Source organism: Diceros bicornis, chromosome 34, assembly GCF_020826845.1.
Source record: "Diceros bicornis minor isolate mBicDic1 chromosome 34, mDicBic1.mat.cur, whole genome shotgun sequence".
NCBI classification, from domain to species: domain Eukaryota; kingdom Metazoa; phylum Chordata; class Mammalia; order Perissodactyla; family Rhinocerotidae; genus Diceros; species Diceros bicornis.
The window spans coordinates 6,605,646-6,627,171 of NC_080773.1; the positions used below are offsets into that span (position 1 = coordinate 6,605,646).

At 40.7% G+C, this 21,526-nt stretch overlaps 1 protein-coding gene across 3 annotated transcripts in view; it reads right to left on the reverse strand.

Moving 5' to 3' along the window:
* Positions 1 to 21,526, reverse strand: part of CEP89 (centrosomal protein 89) — a 75,025-nt gene that overhangs the window by 21,114 nt on the left and 32,385 nt on the right. For all 3 annotated transcript variants that reach the window (XM_058529083.1, XM_058529082.1, XM_058529084.1), the window contains exons 10-14: positions 16,228 to 16,278; positions 15,976 to 16,059; positions 13,886 to 13,989; positions 10,426 to 10,541; positions 8,008 to 8,188 (exon numbers count right to left, since the gene is read on the reverse strand). In XM_058529083.1, the coding sequence (XP_058385066.1) occupies positions 8,008 to 8,188; positions 10,426 to 10,541; positions 13,886 to 13,989; positions 15,976 to 16,059; positions 16,228 to 16,278 (536 nt within the window). The remainder of the gene's footprint in view (positions 1 to 8,007; positions 8,189 to 10,425; positions 10,542 to 13,885; positions 13,990 to 15,975; positions 16,060 to 16,227; positions 16,279 to 21,526) is intronic.

The window sequence follows — 21,526 nt, forward strand, 5'->3', positions numbered from 1 at the left end:
AGGGTCATTGGAGACAACCCTCAGAAAGGTATCACTGCCTTCGCATGGGGTGAAACTAGCCTAGACTAGAGGTGGCTTTGGGTCTCCCTAACAAAAGCGAGCTTGGAAAGAAGCCAACTGCTCTCCAGTAACTTAAGCATGCACCAGAACAAAATCTGACGCTATTTAAAGCAATGCAATAAATCTAGCACCCAACAACATAAAATCTACAATATGCAGCTTCCAATCAAGCATGGGAATAAGCAATAAAATAAGATCCATGATCAAGAGGAAAAAAAATCAACAGAACTGATCCAGAAGTGAGAGATGATAGCACTGGAAAACAAAGGCTTTTAAACAGCTATTATAAATATTCTCTCTCTGTTCAAGAAAGCAGAGAAAAACAGCATGATGAAGAGATAAATGGAAAATATAAGAAAGACTCAAATGGATCTTCCAGAGATGGAAAAAAACAATATCTGAAGTAAATGATACGTTGGATGGGAATAAATAGAGCGTAGACACTGCAGGGAAAAGACTAGCAGACTTGAAAACAGAGCAATGGCAACTATCAAACTGAAGCACAGAGAGAAACAGGAGGGGGAAAAAGAAATGAACAGAGCGTCAGAGATCCGTGGGACAAGATCAAGCAGTTCCAGGAGGAGAGGTGAGAGAGGGAAAAATAGAAAAGAATAGTGAAGAAATAACAGCTAAATTGTTTTCAACTTGGATGAAAAATACAAACCCACACTCCCAAGAAGTTGATATCAACCCCGAGCAGTATAAACAAAGAAACCACACAGAGGCACATCCTAATTAAACTGTTGAAAACTAGTGACAAAGAAAACTTCTTAAACAAAGCCTGAGAGAAAGGACACAGTATGTTCAGAGGAACAAAGACAATAATGACAGCAGATTTTCATCAGACTCAGTGCAAGCCAGAGGCTATGGAGAACATCTAAACGGATTAGGAAAAAAAATCAGCAAAACCAAAAAACCTGTGAACTTGGACTTCTTTACTCAGTGAAATTATCAATGAAGTTTTATACTTTTCCCAATAGAAGTGCGGCAAATCTTTCTATTCCTTTCTATTTGTGAGGCTTCGTGACCAGTTCCTCCCTTCTTTCTTTCTTTCCATCGTTTGTTTCTCAAAATATCATTTTCTACATATTTGTTCCTACAAAGAAATACAATTTTTATAAATTTTTTCCTAACAACTTTGATAAAATTCCTTATTATTTCTAATGATTTATTTGTAGATTTGTTTTCTACATATGGAATTATATCACCCATGAATGACTCTATTATTTCTTTCTTCCCAAACCTTATAACTTTTCTTTTTATTGCCACATGCACTAGTTACCACTGAGTAACCACTATTGATAATGCTGTTCAGAAACGGTGTCAGAGGGCATCCTTGTATTGTTTCCAGTCTCAACATTTCACCATTATCTACTGGTGATGGGAAAATGAAGATCACACCCAGATAGATATCTACTAGATATCACCAGATATCTAATGTAGTTTTATTTTTTAATAGAACCAACAAAGAAGTTCACATCTATTCCTAATACTTTCTGTAGAGGTTTTATATCTAGATTCATGAGTGAAAATGAAAAGTAGTTTTCTTTTCTTCTATTATCACTGTTGGGTTTTGGTATCAAGGTTACACTGACCTCATAAAATGAATTAGAGGGCATTAACTCTTTTTCTGTTCTTTAGAAAGGTTTACGTAAGACTGGAATGATTTCTTCCTTGAATATTTTTAGAACTCTCTGGTGAAAATATCTAGGCCTGTAGTTTTCTTCTAGGGAAGATCTTTGGATTCAATTTCTTTGATGATTCAAGGAATGTTCAGGTATTATCTTTCTTCTTGAATCAGTTTTGGGAAGCATATTTTTCAAGGACTTTGAGTGTTTTATCTAACTTTTCAAATGTATGGACATGAACCTATTTCTAGGTGCACACAAATTTGAACACCTACTTGGTGGATTGAGCCTTTTATCTCTATGAATTGATGCTCTTTGTTAAGTAGTGTTTTTTACCTTAACATCTTTCTTGTCAGATAGTAATATAATTTACCGTCTTTCTTTTGGTTTGTATTTGAGTAGTACAGTTTTTTCTGTGCTTTTACTTTGGAACTTTCTGTGTGTTTATGCTTGCAATGCATATCTTCAAGACAGCACAGAGTTGCTGTTGAAAGTCGAGCTCAACTGCCCCACAACATCACTGTCTGGGCATCCATTCTGTGTGGTCTGCGTGGGCCCTGAAGTGACACACCAGCCTCTCCCACAAATATGCTCCAGATAATAGCTCGCAGAGTCATGAGTAAGTGTAAGTTCTTGATATGATTCCCTCATGTGATGAGCATTCTCCCCTGCCTCCCAGGGCCTTCCCCTCTCGTGCTCCTTAAGACCTCCTCGAAGCTTACCAAAACCCTGCTCTTTTTGGTTTCAGTTGACCAATCTGGCCCTAGTCTGGGAACCTCAACGCACTCCACCTACGGACCCTGACAGAGGCACGTGCCCCAGGTCCCGTCTCTGTCTCAGCATACACCCTGCCTTCACCTCCCGTGTGGCCCCTGGAGGCGTGGTGTAAGTCCTCCCGGACCTGTGAGTTACAACTTCTCTATGTCACTTTCCCTTGCATCTCACTGTGGCTTCATCTCCAGCCCCCGGGGCTCTACGTAGCAAATGTTAACTTACCCACTCACAGCAGCTGCCTTTTATTTCATCCACTCTGGCAGGCTTTTCCTGCTAAAACTGGAGGGCTGTGTATTTAGTGTACCTACTACTGATCTGTTTGCCCTTAAATCTAACATTTTATTTTGTGTTTTCTGTTTTCCTGCTTGTTCTACCTTTTCTTGCCCTTATTTGGATTATTATTTAATCATTCTTTCTTTCCCTATACCAGTTTAGATGTTATAGACATTCTGTTTCCAGAAAGTTCAGCATGCATATTTTCAAATTATAAAACTGATCACCACCTTTATCCTCTTCTGAATGATATAAAGACTTTAGAACACAAACTCCATTTACCCCCATATTATAATATATATATGTATTTTTAAATGCCCAAAGATAGTATCATTATTGTTTTACAGAATCAATGTTCACTTACATTTATCCACATCTGTACCACTGTCTTGTACTCTTAGTTCCACCTTGCTTCTCAGACATTCCACTTGAATCATTCTCCTCCTTCTGACATATACCCTCTTCTAGAACTGCCTTTGATGTAGGTCTGCTGGTGGTGACACTCAGCTTGGGTTTGAAAATATCCTTATTTTGACTTCATTCCCGAAAGGCTTTTTGCCTGGTAATAAAATTCTAGGTTGTCAGGAGTTTTGTTTTTTTCCCAGCTCTTCGAAGCTGTGCATCATCCCCTGTTAACCTTTAAACGTCCTGTTGTCACTGAACTCCTCTGAAGGAGATCTGTCCTCTGCCGTTTCACTAAGACAGGTCTGGGGGTGATCTTCATTTTCCCAGCTGTGCTAGTGCTTGTCAGGCTAGCACAACCCTTGTATTGTCAGCTGTCAGCAGTTGGGGAAGACTGAGCTATCATATCTCTAACAACTCCTTCTGATTAAATATATCCCTACATCGCTTCCTGTCCCTGATCAACTGATACCTTAACTTTTGAACACTCCATGCCATCCGTGGATACTTGCTTCTGACCTATTTTCCAGTTTATTAACTCACAATTCACCTATGTCTAATCTACAGTTAAGCCTACCCACTGAGTTCTTAATTTAGGTTATTGTATTTCTCAGTTCTAAAAATTCTATTTATTTCTTTTCCATATCCAGTATTGTCACATTTTGTAGTTCCCTGAAGAAATTCTGGAGTTTGTCTTTTATTTCTTTAAGCATAATAGCCACCAGCTGTTTCACAGTCTTTGATAATTCTAATGTCTGGAGTCTTCATCATTATTTGCATACTGTTTCTGCTGGTTCCCAGTCACTGTCTGGCTGGCTTTGTGTCATGGACACTATACTTGAAAAGTTTTTAGGAGTAAGGGGCCTTCCTCCAGAGAGAAGTGAGGACTAGTTCATTTTAGGTTCACCTTACCCTGAGGATGAGCCCTTTGGAATCCCAGCTTACTATTCATTTGTGGGTGATGGGATTGCCTCGTCGTTCCTGGTCGACTGATATTGCATTAGGGTGGATCTAGGCGTGGGTCTCGTCATTCAGTGCACAGGGCACTCTGTGGGTCCTTCCAATCAAGGTTGTCAGAGGTCTGGAGATGTCCTTCAACTACTTCCGTCTCCTTGAGTCTGTCTTTCTGAGATCCTGATGATCTGAGGTTGGACCTCCTAGGTGGGCCTCCATCTATTACCTTTTCTCTCCATTCCCAGTTGTTTGTTTCCTTATGTTCCAGGAAAACCCTCAACTTTCATCTTTCAGCCCTTCTACTGATTCTTTTTTTAAATTCTGGTAATCATTTTTAATCTTGCTCTTATTTAATGATTGCACTTTTGTTTTTGCATGGGAAGATTCGCCCTAAGCTAACATCTGTTGCTAATCTTCCTCCTTTTTCCTTCCTTTTCCCCCTAAAGCCTAGTACATAGTTGTGTACAGTTGTAAAAGTTCTTCTGGTTCTTCTATGTGAGCCGCCACCGCAGCACGGCTACTGACAGACGAGGGGTGTGGTTCCACGCCCAGGAACTGAATCCCGGCCACTGAAGCAGGGTGCACCAAACTTTAACCACTAGGCCATCAGGCTGGCTCTGATTGTACTTTTTAAAAAATGGTACTTTAGGGGCCGGCCTGGCGGTGTAGTGGTTAAGTTTTTGCGCTCTGCTTTGGCGGCCCGGGCTTCGCGGGTTTGGAGCCTGGGCGCTGACCTATGCACCACTCATCAAGCCACACTGTGGTGGTGCCCCACGTATTAAAAAAACGGAGGAAGATGGGCACAGATGTAAGCTCAGGGCCAAATCTTCCTCAGCAAAAAGAGGAAGATTGGCAACAGACGTTAGCTTAGGGCTAGTCTTCCTCACCAAAAAAAAAAAAAAAGGTATTTTATTCTTTTAAATTTTCCTCAGTTCTCTGTATTATCTCAGTTTCCTTTGAAGTGAGTTTCTCTGATTATCAAGGGCTCTCTCAGCATGATGTTTTTCATTATACCCAATGATTGTTGTTGTCTGTTCACATCTAGTAGTCTATTCTTATCTCAGGGTGAGGAACTGGTATTTGTGTGTATTGTGTAAGGAGATTGACTTTCTGCCCTGGTGTCTCCCAGAGCAGGCCTTTCACTGACGCTGACCAGGACTCTGTCTACACAGATGAGTTATGTGAACAGCTGGCTTCACTTTAGGACACAGGCCCTCAACAGGCAGGATAAGGAAGGCTTTCCTTTGTGGACACCACTAGTCATCTAAAACTCTTAGCTCTCCCCAAAAGAGTTTGCTAAATTTCTTCAGAGAGGTGGGCTGGCTCCCTGTTTTTCTCCCATCACCCACCCTGAGTAGGCTCAACCTTTCTAGGCAAGAATAAAAGGAAAGAGCAGTCTGAGCTTCAAGGGGTCACCCCCAGTCCAACTCTAGGCCAACCGGAAAGTTCACTAGGAAAATGAGCTTCTGCCATTTCTGGTGACACCGTTCCTTCAGGCAGGGCTGCCAACAGGTAGAACCTGCCAGATGAGATGGATGAGCCACTCCTTATTGTCTGCACTGCCTTCAACCAGGATAGGAGAAACACCACACGCGCGCCATACCTAGAAGCTCACCAAGCACAGGTTCAACTGAACCCTTTTCTATACAAATAAAAATCTTTTCCTCATGTCCTCATCTTTGCCTGAGGCACAACCCTTTTCCAAACTCCTCCTCAGACTTTCCCCCAGTGGAGGAGCTGGCTTGACAGCTGCTTTGCTGCTAATTAATAATTACTCTTTTGCATGTGGTGTATCTCTATTATGATATCAGCATGGGAAGGGATCTCCCTAATTGAGCAACCAGAGGTCAAGGGCACTGATGCCTCACTGGCCCTTCTGCTCCCTTTAGCCTACCTCCAAGCTGTCCTTGGCTGACTTTATGCCTGTAGTAGCCAAAACAACCACACTCTGAGTTTCCTTCTCCTTATTTTGTCTATTTTTCTACCAGATCTTGGTACAGCCTCCACACACTTCCCTGAATTCACCTATTCTATCCCTGATGGAGTCGCACCCCTCTTCCCACATTACACGTTCTCTCTCCAATCAAACACTGCCCCTTCCAAGAGAGAACCACCAGGGTCAACACTCCCCACCTCCATCCTCCTCATTCTTCTATCCTCTATCCCACCTGTCAACTCCAAGCCCAAAGCCTTTTAGCAAAGAGCCTGCATTAAAGGCGTTCCCTCCCTACTCCAGTTCATTCTGAGCCACAATACTCCTGACCTAATTTCCACTTAAAAGAGATCTGGTGACATGTTTATTTTTTCAATGACCACGTCTCTCACTGCCTTCACCATTAGCGGCCTCATTTTGAATTTTTCTGTACTTTCTATACTCACATCTAGGGGGCCATTAAAATATGTGATTATGACACATCCACAAAAAAACATCAGCCACAAGAGTGGGTGTTTGAGGGAAATAAAATCATAAAGATAAACATGACGTCAAAAAACTTTCCTTCCGGGCCGGCCCCGTGGCTTGGTGGTTAAGTGCGCGTGCTCCGATGCTGGCGGCCCGGGTTCGGATCCCGGGCGCGCACCGAGGCACCGCTTCTCCCTCCATCCTGAGGCTGAGTCCCACGTACAGCAGCTGGAGGGATACATTCATAATGGAACACTCGGAAACTATTTTAAAAAACAAAGAAAATTTAAATTACCTATTGTGATGGTTAATTTTATGTGTCAACTTGGCTAGGCTATGGCGCCCAGATGTTTGGTCAAATACCAGTTAGATGTTGCTGTGAAGGTATTTTGTAGATGTGATTAACATCTATAATCAGTTGACTTTAAGTGAAACAGATTACCCTTGATAATGTGGGTGGGCCTCATCCAATCAGTTGAAGGCCTTATGAGCAAAAACTGAGGTTTCCCAAAGAATTCTGCCTCAAGACTGTAACATAGAAATCCTGCCTGAGTTTCTAGCCAGCTGGACTGCCCTATGGATTTTGGATTTGCTGGCCCCTATAATCACATGAGCCAATTCCTTAAAATAAACCTTTCTCTCTCTCTCTACAAATATCTATGTACATATCCTATATATACACCCTACTGGTTGTTTCTCTGGAGAACTCTGACTACCAACACACCCATAATTTCACCAGCCAAAGAGAATTTCTATTAATATTTTTCCATTCTTCCAGTCTTTTTTCTATGTACTTATGGTATATATGTATATATAGGGTATATACATGTAACCTATACATATGTATGTGTATGAGTATATATACACAAACACATATATGTAATTTTACACATCAGACACAGACACACACACACACTAGTTTGATCAACTCATTCCAGTTTGCCTATGACATTTCCAGCTTTAGCAATAAAATTCCCACATCCTGGCAAACTGGGATGGTTGGTCACCTTAACACATACACATAAATACATTTTTTTCCTTTTTAAGTCAAACTGTGATCATTCTGTACATACTGTTTTGTAACCTAATCTCTTTAGTTCTTCAGTTAAAAACATATTGTGGCTATTTCCCCAAACTTTCCAAAAGACTCAATCGTGACATCATGTTTAACGGCTGCATTGCATTTCCTTTTTGTGACTGTATCCTTTCAGTTAACCAGCTCCCTGTTACTGGATATCCAGGTTTCCAGTTCTACTACTTTAAATTATCTTTGGTTCTAAAACCAATGCAGGCTGGAACAGTAGGGAAAAATTCATACGCACACACACAAGTGCAGACTGCAGGCCTCAATGACAGCCACATTGTCCTTTAATAAAACAGTGACCATTCTCAGTCTCTGACATCTGTGCCGGTGGAGCTAAATGACTCAGAAAAAGATGAGGCAACCTCTCTCCACTCGCCTACAACGACATGCGTGGGGGCGCATTAAAACTTAAAAAGACAGTAAATCTTTACCTTTTTAATTCATTTACAATTGAAGCATGAACTTTCATTGCAATTTTGCCATCCAAGCGTGTTTTTAGTTCTTGGCATTCGTTACGCAAAATTTCCAGTTGCTCCTTGTTTCCAGCTAACTCCTTTTCTTGGCTCTGTGTTTTAGCCTCCAGCAGTGTTAGCTGTTTTGTCAGCTTAGAAACTGAAAGACAAAAGAGATGGATAAAGATTTGGTACAGAGGACTTAACAAAACATGATTACTGATTACTAGGTAATACTGATGAGAGCCAGCTTATAAAAAATGACCTTTTAAAAATCTTTTGGAGATTTATAAACCAATACCAAAGGCCGTGTACTTAGAAATTACCATCCCTAGATTAAGCATTCACTAAATATACACTTTCTTACTGGGCCCAATATATTGATATTATTGCTAAATATATAATATTTAACAAGACATGATTCCAGTCTTCAAGGAATCGACTTTCCAAAGACTGAAGCTTTAAGTCACACACAGATGTGCAAAGTATATACATCATGATGTTGTCCCTAAAACTGCAAAATTTTCAAGATTTTTAAGGACATCAAATATGGCCCAACTAAGGACCAAATTTATTATTTTTATTGCCTTTCCTCATTACATTTTTATGTTTTATGTCCTGTATCTAAAGTAAATCATAAATATTTTCATCCTATGTGACATGGTAGCATGTAATAATAAAATGCTTCCCAGGCATATGTTGAAACTAGCACTCAGAAGTATTATAGGATAAACTTTAAGTCCTTCTACTCTACAAAAACATTTAGTTGATCAAAATAAATAGCTGTTTCTGGGAAATGGGAAAATAATAGGCAGCTGACTGAATCATAGGCCAAAAGGTTGGTCCTGCCCCACATGACCAGAAGAATCATCATACCTGTTCAGATCTGCTGTGTTTGAGAAAATTAAGCTCAGTAAATACAAAATGAATTTTGTTGTCATCTCTAATCTTGACAACAAAGATAGGAGGCTCAACAACTTTCTCTCTCCTCCACCCCCAACAATGCTGAGAAAAGGCAAATACTTCTCTGCCCCTCAAAGTCTACGGGAAGCCTACAAGTCCTTGTAGGACTCTTCGAGAGATGCTCTCACTTTTGAACGTGACCTGGCTATCAGAAACAAGTGAAGTGCAGCCCAGTGGCTTCAGCAACAGCAGAGGCTGGTAGTTAACTCATCCACAGTGTAGAAGGGGAATGGTTAAATAATCAGGTACAGAAGGGAAAACAGAAAGGAGGGGTTACATTGGCTCACGCCAGACAGCTTGTATTTTAGCCTCCTGTCCTATATTATTGTTATTTTTTGTTGTTGTTAGGGCCATTGAGTCAATTCCGACTCCCAGAGACCCTGCAGACAGCACAGTGGAACCCTGCCTGGTCTTTTGGCGCTATCCTCTCACCTTCCGGGGAGAGGAGAATATCACACAATATCAGACGGTGCTCCGCTGCTATTCATAAGTTTCTCATGGCCAGTTTTTTCAGAAGTGGGTGGCCAGGTCCTTCTTCCTAGTCTGTCTGTCTGGAAGCTCTGCTGAAACCTGTCCACCATGGGTGACCCTGCTGGTATTTGAAATAGCAGTGGCATAGCTTTCAGCATCACAGCCAACATGCAACCACCACAGTATGACAACCGACAGACGGGTGGTGTGGTTCCCTGACTGGGAAACGCACCCAGGCTGTGGCGGTGAGAGCACTGAATCTTAACCACTAGACCACCAGGGCTGGTTTATATTATTCTTAACTGGAAAAGAAAAATCAGTACAGCAAAAGGAAAAAAATGCCCCTATCTTTTGTGCTCATAAATTCTGGTTTTAATCAAAGTAGAAGAAATGACCCAATCTGGCCCACTTCCAAGTCCACTGCCATATGCTGTGAGCTCCCAGGGCAGAGAGGGACCCATGGGGAGAGGGGTGCTCAGAGAAGGTATCTGACAGAGGTTTAACCTCCAACAGCAGCCACAGCTCTGAAGGAAGGGCAAGAGCACAAAAACTGTTTAGAGAGTGAACAGTTCTGATTTATTTACTCATTCAACAAATATTCAGGAAGACATCCCTGTATTGTTTCAAATATTCACCTCATATGATTTTTCCCACTTATATGCCACTATCTTCCCCTAAAACCAGTTCTGCTGACTCTAAAGCTGTCACCTACAACTGATTTACAAAATATAGCGAACAATTAGAGAGACACTGGAATTTAAGAGAAGGCAATCAATGCATTATGGGTAATGGCTGGATATGTCGTCACATAGACAGCTGCATTTCAGTAAAGAAGAATGTATTCTAAAAAACACAATTTTCCTCCTTTTCAGTTCAAAAGGGGTCCCTACAGGAGGGGGCTAGTGTAAAATGACACAACAGCGACATCGCAGCACCGCCATCATTCACAGGAAGACCACTCACCTTCCCGCAGACGCTCCTGGTGGGCGTCCTTGGCTTTTCTTTGCTGAATCTCCAACTGCTCTATCAACAACTTGTTTTCCTCTAAAACCAGTTCTGCTTGAGTCTGAAGCTGATGCCTACAATGGATTTACAGAATTAAATACCGCCATTCAGGTACTGAATGATTACAGAGACTCCGGAGTCTCAGAGAACGCAACTGATGTGTGGTAGGAAATGAATATCTGGATATGTTTCAATGCTAAATATGTTATTAACACAAATCCTGCCATTTGCGTTAAGTTGGGGGAAAGGAGAGTAATGAGGTTGAATTATGTACTGCTTCAGTAACTTTTTAAAATGTAAAATTTCAAACATATACAAAAGCAGAGAGAAGAGGAGAATGAACTCCATGTACACAACACCCAGCCTGAGCAATTACCAGATGGCCAGTCTTGGGTCATCTATAGAAACCTCCAATCCCCACACCCAGTGGATTGTTTTGAAGCCAGCATGAAATATTTTTAAAGAATTTAGAAAGTTTCCATTTTATTTAAAAAATACTCCCTTGTAATCAGTAGCATATTTGTCAAAAAACAATGACTTTGTTAGAAGCTTTTGAATGATTTCTTAAACTGTCCTGAGAGTCCCCAGCCTTAATTTCACACGAGCAGACCCTTTCCTTACAGACGGTTCAAAGTAAGTCCCAGCCCAGCTCAACCTTCATGATGGCAAATTCCAACTAGAGTGAGCTGAGGGGACCTTAGAAATGGCCTGGTTAAATGTTTGCCACCTAAAGTTCACTGTAAACCAGTACATTAAATTTTACTGGTTTTTAACTGGTACATTAAATTTTACCAGTTTAAATTTTCCACTTTAAACTCAAAAAATGACACAGAAGGAGAGGAAAAAGATGAAAGTACCCTTTCGACAACATGCATGGACCTTGAGGGCATAATGCTGAGTGAAATAAGCCAGACAGAGAAAGACAAATACTGTATGATCTCATTTATATGTGAAATCTAAGAAAACCCAACCAAATTCACAGAGAAAGATCACTTTGTGGTTACCAGAGGTGGAAGGGTATGGGGAGGGGAACTGGATGAAGGTGGTCGAAAGACACAAACTGCCAGTTACAAGGTAAGTAAGCACTTAGGATGTAATGTACACCGTGAGGACTACAGCTAGCACTGTTGTATGGTGGATTTGAAAGGGCTTAAGAGAGTAGATCCTAAGGGTTCTGATCACAAGGAAAAAATACATATATATATTTTTTGGTATCTATATGAGATGACAGATGTTAACTTATTGTGGTAATCATTTCACAATATATGTGAGTCAAATCATTATGCTATAACCCTAAACTTATACAGTGCTGTATGTTAATTACATCTCAATAAAACTGGAAAAAAAGATGAGAGGAGTCAAACTACAGCAATTACTTCACTCCACTGGCTGTGCACCAGCTCCCTGGCACCCTGGCGGCGTCCCGACAGCTACCCCGACCCATACGGGGGGGGAGCTCACCCAGGCTGGTCAGCTCCAGCCTCCTTACTCCTGCCTCAAGCAGAGCAGCCCCACTGCAGTCTGTCTTACTTTTTGGACTTTCTTATAAGACTGACTTTCTTCCTTCCTTCCTCCTTCCCTTACTTTTTCCTTCCTTCTTTCCCTACCTCCTTCCTTCCTTCCCTTTTCCCCCTCCCTTCCTTCTTGAAATGAAAAGGATCCTCCATTTGCAAAAAACATTGAAAAACCTCAGATTTAGTTTAACACTCCCTCCCATTTTATAGGTAAAGAAACTGAGGTCCATTAAGCCTGAGGTCACCCAGCTGGTCAGGGGAAGTTAGGAAAAGAAATGTAGAGAGTTTAGTTGCAGCCCAGAAGTTCATTGAAAAATTATTCTCCTGAAACTCAGGAGGACGTTTCTACTGAACCAGGGAGTCGGTGTGCCCGAGTATGTGACAGGGATCTACTGTGCCTCACACCTGTGCAGGGACGGGGAGCAGCTGCCAGGGAGGCACAGGGGAGGGCATAACTGTGAGGGGCTTCAGGGGTGGGAGATCTGCCTGTGGAGTGTGATGTTCCAGAGCCCCACCCCGCCCCAGCTGGAGGACAGTGAATGCAGAGAAGGGGCAGGCCGGCCAGCGGCCTCCACAGACACTGCTCAGACCTAACCGCGACCCCCGCAGCACAGGCCACCACACTAGAGCAGGGAGCGGATTTCAAACCCCAATTAACACAGGATTGGGGAGCGCTGTGGGCACGTGGATTTGTCTTTCCTCCCTTCATTTTATTTGCTTACTTTTATTTTAAGGAAAAGTAAACAGGTTTGACCTGCAGCTACACACAAGGTTAGAGAAAGCATCTGAGGGTCCAGGTTCTCACGAGGGCTCCTGGAGGCACATGAGGCCCAGTGTAACTGACCTGCTTTCCAGGGCACTATTCAAGGAGGGTTTGAGGGGAGACACACTAGGAACCCCGACAGAAGGAAATCCAAGTTCAGGAGGGGAGCTGCAGTGCACCAAGATCCAGCTGCTGCCCAGCCAGTCTCAACTAACACATGGGTGACCACAAAATCAGGGAGAACGGACCCACTGGTAAGAATGCTATTGACCTGATTCCAAAGTTCTGGACATCACATATGGAAAATATTTCATTTTTGTCAGTGATGTTAAGCCATTTAAAAAATACTAAATATAACATACCTACCCAAGGTGAAAAAGATATATCTGAATAGTTTTTGCTTTCTTAGTCTTGCCTGGATATTGCCTTTAGACTTTCGAAGACATTTACTTTCTCAAATTCACTGAACAGGCATTTGTTGCTGCCGTGCTGGAGGAACAGGATGTGGCCCTGCCCTTGAGCAGCTCACAGAGGAGAAGAGGGAGAGAGACGTGGAAACACACAGGCAGGCACGGTGTGGCAGGCACCAGGACAGGGCGAGTTTAGGGCTACGTCAGAAACTGAGGGAAGGGAGCAATTAACTCAGGGAGAGCTACTGACCGGTGCCATCTGAGCAGGGCCCTAAGGGATGTGCAGAAGGGGCATTCCAGGGGGAGCAGCACGAGCACCAGGACGGAAGTCAGGCAACACTCAGCTGTCAAAGAACAGAAGGCCTGCACAGAAGGGGAGGGGCATTAACCCAGACTTTATGTGCTGAAGCCCTGGGAGCCATCAGAGGGGTCCAAGAAAGGATGTGATTTGACAGGTTTGGGGGGGAAAACACCCTAGAAAAAGACAACCTCAGAAAATAAGAATGGGGACAGCAAATATATTTCATGTTTAAAAACCTATTTGGAATTTTTAAAGTAATCTTTAAAGTACAAGTTTAGAATAAATTACTTGGATTTCATTGTACCTTATTAATTTCTTAGGCTCTAAATATTTTAGTCTAAAAAAGAAACTGCATTGCTGATGTAGTCGCGTTTACTCCTATGACGACTGTTTTGCATTAGTAGAATACCAGAAACGCAACACCACTTGCCATTCCTCTCTGGTAACAGGACTACTCTTATTTAACTCCTGGTGCAATTCTTCATTTTCCTTCACCACTTCTTGGACTCGCATCCTAAACATTCTCATTTCCTCCTGAAATAAAATTTATGCAAATTGTAACACACACATACACACATATCTCCAGCTCTTAGCTCTAGTGCTGCTGCTGTGGCTGAAACCACACGTCGACAGCTTTTCAGCGAAGCCACACAGTAACAGCAGCCTGGAACGCGGTGCCAGCACCGAGCGCCTGCCCGCAAAGAGCTCACCGTCTGGGGGGAAAACACCCGAGACAACTGCGACGCTGAGGACAAGGCACAAGGGACATCGGGTTTTAAATATTCAACTCCCAATCTGATAACATTTTTCTCTAACTGCCAATACTTGACAAGATAAAAAGGGAGATTAAAAAAGCCGAGATGCCCATGAACACTGTAATTTTTCCTTTGTTTAAAGACTATGGAGGATAAATTGGAGCTTCTTAGATAAAAATAAGATCTTATCCTAATTAAAGCCCATTTTGGTGGGGAAGGGGTTAGTTAGTGTGGGGATGGAGTCTTAATTTTGCCCTGTTACAAGCACGAGGAGGCCTCTCACTGAAAGGCGTCAGTCAGCACAGCCTCACCATCAGCAGCCGGTGGGCCAGGCTCAGTGTTCGTCTCCTAACGCCGTTGGTGGCCTTTCTGCTGGGCCTCCTCCACCAGGCCTTTCTCAGCAGCCCGTGGCCAGCTTCAGTGTCTAGTGGTGATCTTCGGTGAGAATCTCAGGTGCCAATATTTATTCTGGGATGCTTCTAAATATTCTTCCCCCAGCTATCAGACATTTATGCTTACACCTGCTTCACGCAAAGCAACAATGCCAAGTGACTCTTCCTCCCCTTTCTGGCCAGGCACACTCCCCACTTGCTGGCAGTCCGCTGGCTCTTTAGAAGAGGGGTCAGGCAAACTCAAGCGTGCAGGCCAGCCGCCTGTTTTGCAAACAAAGTTTTATGGGAACTCGGCCATGCCCATTTATTTCCACCTTGTCTCTGGCTGCTTTCCTGCCACAACAGCAGAGACTGCATGGCCTGCAAAGCCTAAAATATTTCCTAAGTTGCCTTTTACAGAAAATGTTTCCTGACCCCTGTTTTAGAAGGAGCACCAAATTAGTAATTTTATTAATTATTTGGATTGATATTTCATCAATTAGTATAAGATTAATTCACTCTCTTAAAAAATTAAGTGTCTGACAGGAAGTCTAGAGAAAAGGTTCAAAACTGCATTACACGGGCCATGTACATGGAACATGATAACAAGAACAGGCTGGGTGACTCTTCCGGGATCGCAGAAAACCAACACTTCTCCCTCTGGATCCTTCCAATTTCAGAGATCTCTTTGGCCAATTAAATGAGGAACAGAGGTATGCAGCACGGAAGGGCACGGGACTTGTCTTCAACACCCGCACAGCCTTGGTCTCCTGTATAATTATAATGAGCTCTACTGCCAGGAGCCATTCCCATGAAACAGAGTTGAACAAGGCAGAAATGAATAAAAACCTCACTGCTTCCAACAGCTCCATAACTGGACTTCCCAGAGGTTAGCTCTTCCTAGAATTCCTAGAATTCTGCCTAGAACATCCCTGTCCTGCTACCTTCCCGTCTGCCCAAATGTCCCTTCTAACAGCGTTTGCAGCTACAGAGCACCAGGAAAGGCGCCTCCCACTGCGGCCTTCTCTGCACCCCAAGATCCCAGCCCACGCGGGGCTGCCTGTCTGGGAAACCACGGTTTCCAATGCAGCACTGCCCCGTTCCTCATCCCTCCCCCATCTATCCCTGCCCACGTCCCCCGCCCCACTCATCACCCACTCCCCTGCCTACCTTCTGCCTTCTTTCTGCCTTCCTTTGTCCACCCTGTCCCCCCTCCTTCCCTTCCTTTAACAAACATTTAAGTACCTACTAGGTGTTGCGCATACCTACCTTCAAATGTTTCTTCCAAGTTTGAATCGGTCTTATTTTTTATAAACCTTTTCTCTCCTGAGAGATTTGCCAGCCTACCTTATTTTTTATAAACCTTTTCTCTCCTGAGAGATTTGCCAGCCTACCTGGAGGGAGGCATTGAGCTCGTCCTTCTCTTTCATTCTGTCTTCATAAGCCAGCAACAAGGGTGACAGGTACTTTATATCCAACTGAACAAAATGGAATAAAAAAGGTTAATATATTTATTTCTTACACCTAAACACAATCAGCAAATTTTTTAAAAGGTAATAAAATACACTTAATTTGGAATAGTTTTTATTAGCTATTCAAATATAGCCCAGAAAACATGGGCCTGAAATTACACAACTTTCACTTACCAACCAGGGCGGTGCAGGGCCCTTTGACGGGAGGCCTTCAATATTTAAACTCTAAGAACAAAACAAATAGTGAAGACAAATGAAACTACACTTCCTCTGAAATTTCAAGCCATAGATATTCCTAATCTAGACGATGCAATCTATGCATCTATATGTATGTATATATGCATGTTTGTATACATATGAGAAAAATTTCTTCTGAAATGTTTGAGTAATTTGCAGATATTATGCCCTTTTTATTCTAAATACTTCAGTATATATTTCCTAGAAACAAAAACATTCATTTACTTAACCATAGTACTAACATGAAGATCAAGAAATCATCGATACAATACTATATTCTAATCTACAGATTATCTTCAAATTTTGCCTCTTTTTGCCCATTTTCTATGAGTTTAACTTTTTTTTTTAGGTTCCACATGAAGTAATACTATTCAATATTTGTCTTGCTTTGTCTGCCTTATTTCACCAAGTATAACACCCTCCAGCTTCATCCATGTTGTCACAAATGGCAGGATTACCTTATTTTTAAAGGCTGAATAATATCCCATTTTGTATATACATATATAATATAAATGCAAATCATCTATACACATATATCATAAATCATTTATATATCATAAATCATATATATCTCACATTTTCTTTATTCATTCATTGGTCAATGGACACATAGGTTGCTCCCATACATTAGGTAATGTGAGTAATGCTGCAATGAACAGGGCAGTACAGACATCTTTTCCAGATAGTGATTTCAGTTCCTTCAGAAGTGGGATTGCTAAATCATATGGTAGTTCTACTTTTAATTTCCTGAGGAACTACCATACTGTTTTCCATAGTAGCTGAACCAATTCATATTCTCACCTGCAATGCACAAGGGTTCCCTTTTCTCCATACCCTCACCAGCATTTGTTTGTCTTTTTGATAATAAACATGCTTACAGGTGTGACGTCATCTCTCTCTGTGGTTTTGATTTGCATTTCCCTGATGATTCGTAATGCTAAGCTCCTTTTCATGTATGTGGTTGGCCATTTATATGTCTTCTTTGGAAAAAAGTCTACTCAGGTCCTTTGTCCAATTTTAAAATTGGGTTATTTGTTTTTGTGCTATTGAGTTGTATGAGTTCCTTGTATATTTTAGATATCATCAGATATGTGGTTTGCAAATATTCTCTCCCATTTCATAGAGTGCCTTTCCATTTTGTTCATAGTTAACTTTGCTGTGTAGAAGATTTTTATTTTGGTGTAGTCCCATTTGTTTATTTTTGCTTTTGTTGCCTTTGCTTTTGGTGTCAAATCCAAAGAATCATTGCCAAGGCCAATGTCAAAGAGTTTTATGGTTTCAGGTCTTATGTTCAAGTTCCTAATCCATTTTGAGTTGATTTTTGTCTATGGTGTAAGACAGGGGTTCAGTTTAATTCTTCTGCATGAGGATATCCAATTTTCCCAACATGGGTTATTGAAGAGACTCTCCTCTCTCCATCGTATATTCTTGGCTCCTTTATCAAAAATAAATTGACCATATATACATGGGTTTATTTCTTGGCTCTCTACTCTGTTCCACTGATCTATGTGTCTGTTTTTATGCCAATACCATACTGTTTTGATTACTGTAGCTTTGTAATACAGTTTGAAATCAGCAGGTGTGATGCCTCCAGTTTGGTATTTTCTCAAGATTGCTTTGGCTAGTCAGGGTCTTTTGTGATTCCATATGCATTTTAGGATTGTTTTATCTATTTCTGTTAAAAATGCCATTGGGATTTTGTTAGGGATTGCACTGAATCTGTAGATCACTTTGGGTAGTATGGACATTTTAACAATATTAATTCTTCCAATCCATGACAAATGGAATATCTTTCCATTTATTTGTGTCTTCAATTTCTTTCATCAATGTTTGATAGTTTTCCATATACAGATCTTTCATCTCTTTAGTTAAATTTATTCCTAAGTATTTTATTCTTTTTGATGCTATTGTAAATGGGATTGTTTTCTTAATATCTCTTTCCAATAGTCTGTTGTTAGCATATAGAAACACAACTTATTTTTGTATATTGATTTTGTATCTTGCAACTTTACTGAATTTGTTTATTAGTTCTAACGGTTTTTTGGTGGAGTCTTTAGGGTTTTCTATAATATAATATCATGTCATCAGCATAGCATCATGTCATACTTCTTCCTTTCCGATTTGCATGCCTTTTACATCTTTTTCTTGCCTAACTGCTCTGGCTAGGACTTCCAGTATTATGTTGAATAAACATGGTGAGAATGGGCATCCTTGTCCTATTTCTGATTTTAGAGGAAAGGCTTTCACCTTTTCGCTGTTGAGTATGATGTTAGCTGTGAGCTTGTCATATATGGCTTTTATTATGTTGACATATGTTCCTTCTATACCCCATTGAGTTTTTATCATGAAAGGATGCTGAATGTTGTCAAATGCTTTTTCTGCATCTACTGAGATGATCATATGATTTTTATTCTTCATTTAATGTGGTGTATCACATTTACTGATTTGCATATGTTGAACCATTCTTGCATCCCAGGAATAAATCACGCTTGATTGTGGTGTATGGTCCTTTTAATGTACTGTTGAATTCAGTCTGCTAATATTTTGTTAAGGATTTTTGCATCTCTGTTCATCAGGGATATTGGACTGTAATTTTCTTTTCTTGTAGTGTTCTTGTCTGGCTTTGGCATCAGGGTAACGCTGGTTTTGTAAAATGAGTTTGGAAGTGTTCCTTCTCTTCAATTTTTTTGAAGAATTTGAGAAAGATTAAAACGTTTGGCAGAACTCACCAGTGAAGCCGTCTGGTCTTGGACCTTTCTTCGTTAGGAGGTTTTTGATTACTGATTCAATCTCCTTACTAGTAACTGCTCTGTTCAGATTTTCTATTTCTTTATGATTCAGTCTTGGTAGGTTGTAGGTTTCTAGAAATTTATCCATTTCTTCTAGGTTATCTAATTTTTTGGCTTATGATTGTTCACAGTAGTTTCTTATGATCCTTAGTATTTTTGTCTTGTTGTAGCGTCTCCTCTTTCATCTCTAATTTTATCGAGTCTTTTTTTTTTCTTAGTCTAGCTAAAGGTTGGTTAATTTTATCTTTTCAAAAAACCAATTCTTAGTTTCATTGATGTATTCTATTGCCTTTTTCATTTCATTTATTTCCACTCTGATTTTTATTTTATTCCTTCTACTAACTTTGGGCTTATTTCCAAGGTTCTTCTTTTTGTAGTTCCTTGAGGTATAAACTTAGGTTGTTTGAGATTTTTCTGTTTTCTTAATGTTGGTTGTTTATTGCTATCAACTTCCCCCTTGGAACTGCTCTTGCTGCAGCCCATAACTTTTGGTATGTTGTGCTTCCATTTTTCCTTTGTGTCAAAGTATGTTTTGATTTCTCTTTGGATTTCCTCCCTAACCCACTGGCTGTTCAGAAGCATGTTGCTCAATCTCCACACATCTGTGAGTTTCCCAGTTTTCTTCTTGCAATTGATCTCCAGTTTTATACATTGTGGTCAGAAAAGATGCTTGATATGATTCCAATCTTCTTAAATTTATTAAGACTCGTTTTGTGGCCTAACATATGATCTATCCTGGAGAACGTTCCCTGTTTACTTGAGAACAAAGTGTATTCTGCTGCTGCTGGATGGGAAGTTCTGTATACATCTGTTAGGTCCCTCTGCTCTAACATGTAGTTTAAGTCCAATAGCGCCTTATTGATTTTCTGTCTGGATGATCTATCTGTTGTTGAAAGTGGGGTACTAAAGTCCCCTACTATTATTGCTGTCTATTTCTCTCTTCAGTTAATATTTGCTTTTTATATTCAGGTGCTCTGAGGCTGGGTGCATAAATGTTTACAATTGTTATACTCTTTTGATGAACTGACTCTCTAATCATTATATAATAACCTTCTTTGTTTCTCATTACAGTTTTGGCTTAAAGTCTATTTTGTCTGATATAAGTATAGCTACCCCTGCTTTCTTTTGGCTTCCATGTGCATGGAATATCTTTTCCCATCCCCTCACTTTCGGTCTTTGTGTGTCCTTACAGCTGAAGTGAATCTTCTGTAGGCAGCATATAGTTGGGTCTTGTTTTTTTACCCATTCTGCCACTCCGTCTTTTGACTGAAGAATTTAGCCCCTTCATTTAAAGTAATTATTCATAGGTATGGACACATTATCGCCACTTTGTTCGTTTGCTGGCTGTTTTGTACTCCCTTTGTTCCTTTCCTCTTCTCTTACTCTCTTCCTCTCTGATTTGATAATTTGCTGTAGTGGTGTGCTTTGATTCCTTTCTCTTTCTCTTTTGCGTATCTACTATAGGTTTTTGCTTTGTAATTACCATGAAGGTTAAGTAAAATATCTTATAGTTATATTGGTCTATTTTAAGCTGATAACAACTTAACTCTGAGCACATACAAAAGCTCTACATTTTTACACCCCCACACATATTTGTTTTTGATGTCACAACTTACATCTTTTTATACTGTATATCCATTAACCAATTACTGCAGTTATTTTGAATGCTTTTATCTTCAACCTTCATACTAGAGTTATAAGTGATTTACCTACCACCATTACAATATTAGAGTATGTTGAATTTAATTATATATTTACCTTTAGAAGTGAGTTTTATACTTTCATATGATTTTGTTACTAATTAGTGCCCTTTCTTTTCAGCTTGAAGAACTTCCCTTAACATTTCTTGTAAGGCCAGTCTGCTAGTGATGAACTCCTTCAGGTTTTGTTTGTCTGGGAAACACTTTTTCTCTCTTTCAATTCTGAAGGACAACTTTACTAGGTAAAGTATTCTTGGTTGGCAGATTTTTTTCTCTCAGCACTTTAAATATATCATCCTACTCCCTTGTGGCCTGCAAAGTTTCTGCTGAAAAATCCACTTACAGTCTTACGGGAGTTCCCTTATATGTAAAAAATTTTGTTTCTCTTGCTGCTTTTAAGATTCTCTCCTGTTTTTAACTGTTGACAGTTCAACGGTAATGCGTCTGGTGTGGGTCTCTTCAAAATTCCTGGATCTGAATGTTCTTTCCCTAGGTTAGGGAAGTTTTCAGCCATTATTTCTTTGAATAAGCATTCTGTCCCTTTCTCGCTTCTCCTTCTGAGACCTCTATGATGCGTGTATTAGTCTACCTGACGTTGCTCCACAAATCCCCTAGGCTCTCTTCGCTCTTTCTCATTCCTGCTTCTTTTGCTCCTCTGACTGGATAAACTCCACTGCCCTGTCTTTGAGCTCACTGATCCCTTCTTCCACCTGCTCAAGCCTGCTGTGGAACCCCTCTATTGAATTT